The following is a 12554-nucleotide window of genomic DNA, read 5'->3' as shown; positions in this document are numbered from 1 at the left end:
AAAGATGGAAAGTGTAAAGCACTTCAAAATGGTGTTTCTTTTTGAATGATATCTTATTGCTCTTTTAAAAACTCAATATTCTCAAGTTAGTGAAGGCCAAAAAGTCATATATTCTTGTGCAATTTGCCAGTACTCTACCCCATAGCAATATCAAATCAATCACACCAATAACCTTTATTTTCAACCCATTCTCTATTTTCCCATTATTTTATAATATCAAGCCCATGACCATTTTTCATTTTTTCAATCACTTGTAGCCCAAGAGCTTAGGTCATGTTTATCCCAAAATGAAATAAAATTAATGATAATGTAAAAAGTTGGCACTATTTTATTATTTTTTGTATTGTTTATTTGTGTTCTGTACTTGTACTAATATCTGTTGTTCACGTTCAAATCTATAATAAAAATGTAAACTGATCGATGAGTTGTTGTATCGTTATCTTTATTGTTACGATTATCATTATTATCATTGTTAAAAAGAAAAAGTAATAAATTTTGACACATCTACTATTACCGTAGTAAATGTGACAAAATTCATAACTCTAAGTAAATGTGATGAAAACAATCTAATTACATTTGCGATTTTGGCATAATTATAATTATCTATCAATGAAATTTTATTTCGATTACACCAATTTTCGTCCGGAATTGGTAAACGTAAATTTCATTATATCAGTAATTCAATATATTCTTCATTTATGGATTTGAAAATTTATTGAAGACCAAACAAGAGAAAATAAATATTGGTCGGAGATGAAATGACATTACAGAGATCTGAACATGAAAATTTTGGTGTGGTACCAAGTTAAATAATTATTAAAAGAATATTAAAATTAATTAAACTGTTGTAAAAGATATGAAAGTAGCCAAAGGAATATCATAAAGAGAGAGAGAGAAAGAGAGAGAGAGAGATCTTGACCAAAATTTCAAAATGAAGCCTATAAAAGCCATAACCCCCCATTGATCCATAAGACATTGCAATTGTATTCATTTACAAAACTTGATTAAATTTTCCTTCGTAACACAACACTTTTGTTCCAAGAAAACATACTTTTTTTTTTCTTCTTTCACACATTTCATCACCAAAAGAGAACTCAAGAATTCAAAGTTAATTCATTTTCTAAATTATCTCAAAAGGTGGGGCTTCTTTTTCTCTTTTTCTCTCTTTTTCATATTCTTTAAATTTTCTTTTATATGATTGGCTAATATTGGTTTACTTTCATGATCAAATTATTAGATTTAAGCATGGATGTGTCCACCATGTTCATGAGCAAACAGATCACTCAACAACCATTGATAAATCTTCCCCCAGGAAGACTAAACACCAACCCTTTCTTCAACCTTAGGAAGCCGCAAAAAGAGAAGGTGGTGATAGTAATCGGCGCCACCGGAACAGGAAAATCTCGGCTGTCGGTCGATATTGCCACCCGATTCCCATCGGAAGTCATAAACTCCGACAAAATGCAAGTCTACCGCGGCCTCGACATAGTAACAAACAAAATCACAAAGCAAGAACAACGTGGTGTGCCTCATCACTTGCTCGGAATTATCAATCCCTTCTCCGATTTCTCAGCAACCAACTTCTCCGATATGGCCATGCTTTCCTTGGATGCCATTACTAGCCACGACAGGCTACCGATCATCGCCGGTGGCTCGAATTCTTATATTGAAGCCTTAATTGACTCGAAATTTCGATCAAAATATGAATGTTGTTTCCTTTGGGTAGATGTATCAATGCAAGTATTGCAATCGTTTGTGTCTGAACGAGTAGACAAGATGGTAGCGAATGGAATGGTTGACGAGGCCGAAAAATTCTTCGATCCCACCCGAGATTATTCTCGAGGGATCAAAAGGGCAATTGGAGTTCCCGAATTTGACTCGTATTTTCGATACAAACCATTGTTAGATGAGGAAGCTCAAGACAAACTTTTGAAGGAATCCATATCAAAAGTGAAGGAGCATACATGTAAGCTAGCATTGAGGCAATTGGGAAAGATCCAACGGCTGAGAAACATCAAAGGATGGAACATACATAGATTGGATGCAACAGAGGCCTTTACAAAGCAAGGGAAAGAAGCAGAGGAAGCATGGAACAAGCTTGTCACCGTACCGAGCACGACGTTAATTGACCAGTTTCTTCACCCAAACGTCGTCGCCACAAAATTCCCGACGAATTTAGCATCCCTCATCGGTGTGTCGCGGAAGAGAAGTGCAGCCATGGCAGCTGCAACTCCATGAACAAGGAAGCCCCCCACCCCCAAAAAAAATGGTGTGCATGGAAGAAAACATTGCCTACATTTGAGATATGTGATCAAATATTGGAGGGTAAAAAATTCAAGCAAGCATAATTTTGAGTGAAAAAGAAAATTACAGGAGGGAATATATAAATAGACACTTTACAAAATTAAAACTACAAACAATACAATTTATGAAAAGTGCCATTTCCAATCTGTTTAATGATGTAAAATTGAGGTCTTTGGGGATCTTCAATTCATTTAGTAAAATCAAATAATTAGGTGAAGGGTGTGATTATAAGTAATGGCTGTAACCATTTAGATATGGTTCTACATGATGTGTGTATTTATTTATTTCTTTTTCTTCCATGATTTCATATATAATGAAATTTTGTTCTTGTTAGTGTTAATATCATGATTTTCTCTCAACTTCATCTCAAAATTGTTTAATGTCACAATAGACATACGGTAGAAATTGATTTCTTTTATGTATAAAAATGTCAATAATAAAAATAGAATGTGTGATCTATTTTTTGTATTTGAAGCTTAATACTTTTTTAATTAATTTTTTAAAAGGTTTCCAAGATCTATAAATTTTTTTCTAGCAATACTAAGATGCAGATTAAGCTGCACCTAAGTCTCATGCTTCTCTTCTACGCACACTAAAAAGTTAATTTTTAATATTTTTTTTAAAAAAATAATTATCACGTCAATGAACGTTAGAACAATATATTCTTGTTTATATATTTTTACATCATTTCATTTTTTTAATCACTACTATCTTTCCATATTTTTTTTTCATCGTTGTTGCAATAACAACATAGAAACTATTTCTATCGATTATATTAAAAAAGAAGAGTGGAAAGAAGCCTCCTTCACATCTAATCTATTAATCAAATGATATTCCCAAGAATCTTGTCTTCATTAAAAGAAAATCTTGTTTGATTGGCATATAATAATTTATCCTAATCACACTTTTTTGTTTACTAAGTGATGAGACACGTCTTAAGATCTACTCAATTTTTGAACTCTTTTACTTCCTACCCATATGAAGAATTAATCATTGTCAATGAATAAGAGAAAAATAATGATTAAGTTTAATTGTTTGATTTACCTTGAAATGATTTCTTTCCAGTCTAATAGGGGTATGATGCATATTAAGATTATAATATCAAATCATTGATTGCATATTATTGTTTCCTAATCCTCACCTTCACAATAAAAATTTAAATGTATATGGTGATTTGAATAGAAAATAATATACATGCTCAAACAAAATAGGAAAGGTAAATTAACAAGTAAATAAGAAAAGTTAATTTTATTAGTGATATGAGAGAATAATATATAAAAAGATAGATTGTTAGGTCTGGTTTCTTTATTGAAAGATTGTGTGTGTAGGGTGTGTGTGTATGTAATAGTAAACAACATTTTAAAACTAAAAGAAAACACTCAAACTTTCACATATACGTGCGTATGTTTTGTGCATTTGTGCGTGTCTGCATGTTTGCGCACGTGCATGTAAAGTAAACAACATTTTAAAACTAAAAAAACAATATCGAAACTTTCGTCTTCATTGACAAGCTATAATAATCATCCAACAAAATTGGTCGCCTAAATATGAGAACAAAATTTAACCATCAACCAATGAGCAAACCCATATGTTACTGCATTTTGTAATTGGTGTTTATGTCATAATCATTTTTCGACATTCGACAAGGATGTCAATCTGAAAACCTCTTCAATGTTTGGTTTGACCGAACTTAAGTATATTATAAAAAAATACTTTTCCAAACATTACAAGTTTGTTAATAATAATTGCATTATGCACAAAATAATTATAGTATAATTAAATGGCCTTAACCAAATATCATTCTTTATGAATCAAGTTAATAATTCTTTTAGTTATTAAGAGAATCATTTCAATTTTATTTAGAGGCTAACTTGTGATAAGACTTAATCTAATCTAAACCTAAGAAAGTTAATAAATGATAGCAAATGGGGCGAAAACAAGTTAGAAACACATTCTAGGGTGATGAAATCGTTAATGTATTGACTGAATCAATTGTTTCTCTAAGATTAGTTTAATACTAACCATAGACCTAAAATTCTAACATTCAAGTATTCTCTTTTAACCTCAACCCCTTTTTAACATCTAATCATTAATTCATTATCATGTAATCAATTAATTAGATGCATCAGTAAGTCTCTCTTCATTATCAATCTATATTGCTTATTCTTATGCATAGTTGAACAACAATCTAGCACAATGATCTAATCTAACATTATCTCTCTCAAGCAAGACATTAGATATAAATCAATCAAACAATGACCAAAAGTTCGATAACATTATACACAGACATGCTAGAATGAAAATGCATAGATCAATCCAAGAAACAATTAAATCAGTTTGTATAATCTAAAAACTATAACTAAACCTTAAGAATTACGAACTCATCAACTCATGGTATGAATAGATATTGACAGTCCATAACATATCCAAAATACAGAGAAATAGAAGATAAAGAAAAGAAGAAACGAGTTGGGCTCTTGATTTGCGTCCTCAACGCGAGATCACCCTCCAACGTCGTTAATAATCATCTACCCATTTGAAAGTATTCTGCCATTTCTTTCCACCAGAACTTGGCTCCCATTTATCCCCATTTATTTGAAGGTAAAATGAGGTTAAATAGAAAAATTATTCAATGGTGGCGCTAAGACACTAGTAAGTAGTACCATGACGTTCTACTATTTGGCCTCTAGAGCTTTCGTAGCATCGTGGTTGTAATTTCTTGTAGTGCCACGTACCATGCTACCCTATTTTTTACTCTCAAATTTCAATGTCAAGCCTAGCATGTTGAAGCGCAAGTTACACAACTCTTCCCATCTCTTTTCATGCTTTTAGATCCATTTTTTTTTTCTAAGGCTATTTTTTTTAATCAACTCCAAATTTCTTCTAATTCATCCAAATGCTCGGTTCTTACATATAAATTTAAAAATGCATCAAAAAACACATTTTAAGTACGAAAACATAACAAAAACCTAAGCTAAAGAAAGTACTTTTGAGGTGTTTTGCAATTATATAGTAAACAATATTTTAAAACCAAAAAAAGAAATATTGAAACTTTTATTTCATTAACAAACTGTAATAATCATTTGAGAAAATTGATCATCTAAATCTAAGAACAAGACTTAATCCTCAAGCAACATGGTTGGCAACGGGGGAGGGGGGAGAGGGGCATCCCCGTCCCCATCCCCATGCGTGCGTGCGCGTGTGTGTACGTGCGTGCGTGTGTGTGCGTGTGTTTGTGTGCGTGTGTGTGGGTACTCGCCCCATCCCCGTTCCCGTCCCCATCCCGACCGAGGACCCGATTAGGATCCCCAGTTTGATCCCCATCTCTGATCAAATCGGGGATTCCCGCCCAGGGATTTTTGCCAATCCTATCAAGCAATGAGTCAACCCATTTATTACTACATTTTGTAATCGGTGAATATGTCATTATCATTCTACATTTGATAAGGATGCCAATCTAGAAGCCTCTTCAATGATCAATTTAACCGAAGTTAAGTATATTATATATATAAAAAAATACTTCTGCAATAATAATAAGTTCGTTAATAATAATCGTAATATGCACAAACCAATTATCATAGGTTCAAAAAAATTTCAAATAAAAACAAAAATAAATCAAATGTTTTACAACTAGTGATGATTTTTTACCGTCATTAGTTACTATAGTTATGAACAACTAGTTGATTTGAACGACAACTCATTTCGTTACACATCCTTCCATCTCCGTGGTACTATATAATTATTGATTTGACATCTATATGTCTCTAATCCTTCATAACTTTTTTCTCTATTGTTGTTGAAAGTTAAGGAAGCAATAGAAGTAATTTATTTATTTATTTATTTTGAAGGAAATCTTGTTCTCACATAGGAGTCTAGTGAGACCAATATTGGAAAATGACATAGATAGACTTTATCGATTATTACATCTTTTAAGACAAAAAAAAAAAAAAAGAAAAAAAAAATGTAAATGCACCCTGTCAATTTAAGTTACATCAACTAGGTGTTATTAATTGACAAATCTTTGCTTGGATACCTATTCTTTTGTAGATATTGTAGTTGTTTTGTAAAAGAAAAAGTTATATAAACTACTATTGTTATGACTTGGATGAGATATGTCTTCTAAAAAGATGAAAGATTGAACTTCAATCAACCATTATTAAGTTACTTTTAAGCTAGAATGATTTAGATTTTTAAAAATATATATATATATATAAAAATCATGGATTAAAAATATCTCTTTGTTCTAAATACAATAAATTAAGGATATTTCTCTTTAGAAAATTTTGAGGAACTTTTTTTTTCTAAATTATTTACCATTTTTTTATTTAGTCCCATACAATATAAATCCATTCATAAAATAAATTATGAAATTCTATTTTCCTAAAACTCTATGGTAAGTAAAAATAATTGTATTCTCTTGAAGATCAACTTCAATAAATTTATTTGGACAATATTTTAATATAAATAAAGTTAATTTCATCTCAATCTATCAATTTGGAAGTAACTGATACTAATCCAAATTTCTAGATTTTCTTTGATTTTCAAAATATATGAATCTATTAATAACACGTCGTCTCATTATCATCACAAACCAATTAGCTCCAAAAGTAAAACTATAACCTAGTCTAATGAAATTGCCTAACATGCATGTTATGGCTTCTTTCAATCTAATCAATCTAAACTTTTTTATGTACCAATAAAAAAGATAGGTAAAATTTATAGTTTCCAAACTTTGTTATCATATTATTTTTTCGCCTTCTCACCTTTATTCTATTCATTTGACATACTCTACAACGTTTCTCTTTTGACACATTCATGTCACGTCATTACCCAACCAATAAGGTAGATATAAAACAATAATATTTATGAGGAGAGATACTTAATCTTTTTAATAAAAAATATACTTATGGATTGCAAATTAAAGAGGAAAAAAGCTCAAAATCTTAACTTCCTATATATTTTTGGGTTAAAGTATCATTTTGATCTGTAGTTTGAGACTTGTTAGCCATCGTTTCAAATATCTAATTTTTTAGTACATAGACTAAAGTTAAATTATAACCTAATTTGTTGTTAATTTAAAGCATATTCACTACGTAAATTTGGCAAATAGTTGTGGTATGCACTCTCTCTTGAACTTAGAGGCTTGATCCTTCGTCTTTACAAGTATTGTACTAGAGAAATTATGGGTGATTCTTTCTTCTTCTCTTCACTCCTACTTATCAGCCATTCAAGTAATTAAATGTACGGTAAAATCATATACATATATATATTTGAAGTTAAACCTTAAAAAAGAAATTATAACACAAGACACAATAGATGACATAAAAAGAAACCGAATTGGTTTAAAGAAATAGGAGTAGAGAAGATCGAAAATGTTAATAATAAAAAGGGATTCTTAGATAAGAAGTAGGGTATATTTGAAGGTTGGTATATCTATATTGGTGCGTGGCGTGCGGCGGTGCGTACGGGAGGAGGGTTTGTTGAGTCAACCACATGACGCACTGCGCATCAGCGCATGGCTCGGAGGAGACCTGACTTTATTCCTAACCAAGTGGCCGGTGCTGTGTACGGTTGACGGTTGAGCTTCTCACAGTCTCATAGCCCACATGGGATATTATATACAATAAAAAAAAATAATTTTGATATAACAAAATTTAGATTAAATTTAAAAAAACAACGGATATAACAAATAAAAAAAAAATCTATAGATACAACAAAATTTAGATCTAGTTTTTGGAATCTATATGTGATAGACTATATATATCGTTACTAGGTGTCTATTGACAATAATAGACTATATAAAATCTATTATTGATATATTTTGCTATATTTGTAATTCTTTAAAAATGTTGTTATAGAGTTAATTATTAGTCTTAAAAGTGTTATCCATTATAATTACTCTTATTTTTTTTATTTAGTTAAATATATTTGCTTGGATACATTTTTCCTTTTTTGAAATTTTTTTTTTTTTTTGTTGATTCCCAAGTTTTAGGTCTAGTTTTTATTTAGTCTCTAAGTTTTTGAAATGTTACACTTTTAGTATTTAAGTTTTGAGTTTGATTTTAATTTAGTTCCTAAGTTTTAAAACGTTATAGTCTTACCATTTAGATTTGAGTTTTTTTGTTTCAATTTGATACTTATGTTTTTAATCTTAATTCTTTTTTACTAAATACTCACTTTTAATTTTTGACGTTAATATCTATTAGTTAATTTAAGATAATTACAAAGTGAAATTATTGATTTCATTTTAATTATGATGAAAAATAGTAAAATTTAATTAATTATAATTCTTTTAAATATTTTAAATTTATCGATGGATGGAAAGTGAATATTAGTGAAAATCAAGATTTATAGTGTAAACCTAGAGAACAAGATGAAACAAAATTCAAATTTCAAGAATAAAATTATAACATTTTGAAATTTATCAACTAAATTAAAATCAAATTCAAAACTAAAAAACTAAAAGTGTTATATTTCAAAACTTAAAAACCGAATAGAAATTAGACTTAAAATATATGAATTATTATTTTGTTCTTAAGAAGGATCTACCCAATGTTTTTCTAAAAAGTTTAATTTCGTTTTCTCTTTGTCGTATAAATTTAGTAATGCCACCTTTTTTTTTTTTTTTTTATGGTTTGGATTCGAATGCGGCATAAAATCTTGGTTTTGGATAGAGTCGACGTAGAATTAAGAGAGAAGCTTTTATTTTAATTTAGAAATTAGGATGAGAAAAATTCTCCCACCACCACTATTTTCAAATAAAAAAGAAAGTCAATTTATTTTGTTAACAAAATTTCACTGTATATCCATTACTTATTATTGATAGATAGTGATATTTTATTATATTTAAAAATATTTTTGATAATTTTATCATTTAAAAAAATTACTATTTTCTCATATATATATATAAGTAATAAAAGTAGTTAAAAACCATAAATTTATAGTTTACCTTTCATCCCGTTTCTTTCTTTTATTTTAACTTGTGGCTCACCCTTTCATCGTCGATTGGTTTAGAGTTTTGTAAAATTTGGATGATGTTATTCGGTCTAAAATCATCCGTAACAAAATGTATATAGAAATATCTTTTCATAAAAAACTTAACCCCACATATATAAGAATCATTGTCTTCTTCCATGGTAAAATTTAACTAGAAATTTGTAGAAATAAATCATGTTTTAAGGGGATGGCTTTCTTTCCTATTGCATGGTTAAGTTTTGACAAAATATTTGAACGGCATTTGTCCCATGTTTGAAAGGTTAAAAAAATTGATAGACTCCAAGTACTCTAAAAGAAACATATATCCTTGGATTTAAAATCATTCTGTTTTGAAGCACTATAAGTTTGGGATTCTAGTTGTGTGAATGGTAGCTTTGAGAGAGCGTTCTTGTGATTGGGATTAGGGAGAGATTTTTGTGTGATTATATTATAATAATTTTTTTTTAATTTTTTTCTGGACCATGGTTTTTTCCAGGTTTGGAGTTTTTCTTCCTTAATTCTTGTATTTCCTAATTTTATTGTTTTTATTTAATTTTTCTATTACTTTCTTATTATTCTTGCGATAGTAGTGGGAGATTTTTTCATAATGAACATGCCTCTCAAAATTGAATGACAAAAATACTATGTGACCGTCAAGGATTTCATATTTCTCTCTTTTATTCTCTTAATGGTGTTGTGTAGTCAAAATAGGTATAGTTCAAATATGTGTTTCATGACAAAAAATTTTTTTGTGAATTGAGTCTTTCCATTTCTATTATACTAAAAATATGATATTGTGGATAAAAAATTACAAGAACTTCTAAGAAGCAATATTGAATTTTGAAATTGGTTTGCCTTAAAAGGGGATATTTAATATTTAAAAATAACTAATTTGCTTCGGTCAAGATCACTAAAAAGTTGTAGAGCAAATAACAAATTATACCCTTGAATTTTGAGAATGGAATAAATTTAAATCCTAAATCAATAATTATATCAATGTAAACCTTAAATTTTGAGTATTGTATCAATTTAAATCTCAAACTAATAATTATATCAATTTAAACTTTGAACTTTTATGAGTGTATTAATTTGAACTCTGAAATCCTTCATTATGTTTTTATGAGCTACACTTGAAAGTTCAGGGTTTAAATTCAAGATTTAAATTAATACACTTACAAAAGTTTGAGATTTAAATTGATACAATTATTAGTTTGAGGATTTAAATTGATACAGTTCTCAAAATTTAAGGTATAAAATAAATTGATACAACTCTCAAAGTTCAAGGTTTATATTGATAAAATTATTAGTTTAGGGTTTAAATTAATACAATCTTCGAAGTCTAGAGATATAAATTGATATTTGTTCAAATTTTTAACATTAAAGATAAAGTGGTATGAACTTTGTTTATGATTTAAACTTAAAAATAATAATAATAAGTAGACCTATACTAGAGGTAATATAATTGCTCACTTGTTGTAAAAAAAAATGCTAACTTGCATTCTTGGATTGAATTTTCTGGTGACATATTTTGAGAGTGATTTTGAAATTTTTAAAATAATTTTTATTAGGTTTAAAATTACCCTAAAGTTTCAATCAATCAAAATTAATTAATTTTTTTTATCAAAATTAATTAATTTTTTTATTTTACACTTTTAAATGAAATATTCATATTATTAAAATTGATTTTAAATGATTAAAGATACGTGAATGATTTGAAAATGGCAAAAGTTATTTTAATCATTTTAGGATCATTTCAAACCATATTTTTAGTCGATGAAGTTAATTGAGTTTCATCAAATTTTGTTCCATCATTTAATTCGTATCTTGTTCTTTTCATGTTTTATTTGTTAAAATCAAATTTGAAATTCATAAAAGATGTTATTAATGTCCCACAGATAAAACAGTGGGGAAAATGTCGGTTTATGCTCCTAAACTTTAGATGATATATCAATTTGAACCATATGAACTAATAATTATAAAAATTTAAACTTTAAACTTTTGTTAATGTATCAATTTACACTCTTAGTTACGTCTTGGGTTAGAAAAATTTCGTGTGAAACTTATAATTCTATCAATTAAATACCTTAAACCCCATTTGATAACTATCTATTTTTTTAAAAAAAAAAATTGAAATAACTTATAAATACTGCTTTCACCTCTACATTTGTTGCTTTGTTATCTACTTCTTATCAATGTTTTCAAAAATCAAGCCCAACATTTTAAAACTAAAAAAAATAATATTTAAAAACTTGTTTTGTTTACTGAATTTGACTAAGAATCCAACTCTTTTATTTAAGAAAGATGCAAAGTAAGAAAATGAGAGAAATTGGGCTTAATTCTCAAAATCCATAAACAAAAAACGAAATGGTTACTAAACCAGCCATAGACTTTCATATCAATTTAGACTCTTAGATAGAATCTCCTTTGAAAATCATCCATTTTGTTATATTGACATTTGAAGAAGTCTATACATGTTTGAGAGTTAATGCATAGATGATTTTCAAAGGTAATCGTAATAAAGGGTCTAAATTGATTGATTTATGAAAATTAGAAGATTAATTAACTTAAACTATAAATTTAATATGATATTGGTCGAACAAAATTTTAAAAAAATGTATCAATTTATATATTTACGAAAGTATCAATATTTAAATTGATATAATTATTAGGTCAATGTTTTAATTAATACAACCCGAAATCTAGGGTATTAATAGATATTTGCCAAAAATATATTTAATAATTAAATAATAAACAAAGGAAAAATCAAAATACATGTGGATGTGGAGTGAGGAACGTGGCCTTATTTGATTTGTATGAGTAAAAAGGAAAAAGATGGATTATCATGCTCTTAATCAATGGCTTTTTATTTGGGAAAAGATTGAAGGGTTTATTTATTTATTTAAAAAAGGCAATTCATTTCCTCTTTTGTCATTATTATGAGACATATCTTAGATGCTCATTTCTAGTAGATTTTTAGGTAATGCAACCATATAAGAAAATAAGTGGATTGAGATTCTCTTTCATTAAACAACTTAGAGTTGATTTCTTTTTTCTATTTTTCTATTTTGTCTAATTTTACTTTGTCAACATTTTATGCCAATCATTAAACATATTTATTTAAATGATAACTAAATCACAATTATTTTTTAAAAGATTTTATTTAATTTTTAAAAAGTTGGATTGACTTAATCAAGTTTGACCATAATAATTTAGATTCTTAGAATTATAGTTATGAGTTTTTTTTCTTTGTTTCTAATATCTATAATCAAACCGAT

At 28.3% G+C, this 12554-nt stretch overlaps 1 protein-coding gene across 1 annotated transcript; it reads left to right on the top strand.

The window, feature by feature from the left end:
• Positions 1-986: 986 nt before the first annotated feature.
• On the top strand, positions 987-2577 carry LOC120086859 (adenylate isopentenyltransferase 3, chloroplastic). The gene is made up of 2 exons (XM_039043676.1): positions 987-1137; positions 1238-2577. Exon 2 carries the CDS (start codon positions 1246-1248, stop codon positions 2236-2238), a length of 993 nt encoding a protein of 330 aa, XP_038899604.1. The 5' UTR covers positions 987-1137; positions 1238-1245; the 3' UTR covers positions 2239-2577.
• The last annotated feature ends 9977 nt before the right edge of the window (positions 2578-12554 follow it).

The sequence above is a fragment of the Benincasa hispida genome, chromosome 9 (assembly GCF_009727055.1).
Source record: "Benincasa hispida cultivar B227 chromosome 9, ASM972705v1, whole genome shotgun sequence".
In the NCBI taxonomy this organism is placed as follows: domain Eukaryota; kingdom Viridiplantae; phylum Streptophyta; class Magnoliopsida; order Cucurbitales; family Cucurbitaceae; genus Benincasa; species Benincasa hispida.
This window is presented reverse-complemented; position numbering and strand designations above follow the sequence as displayed.

Coding starts and splice junctions, on each gene's coding strand:
- LOC120086859 (XM_039043676.1), top strand. CDS start 1,246: ATGGATGTGTCCACCATGTTCATGAGCAAACAGATCACTCAACAACCA.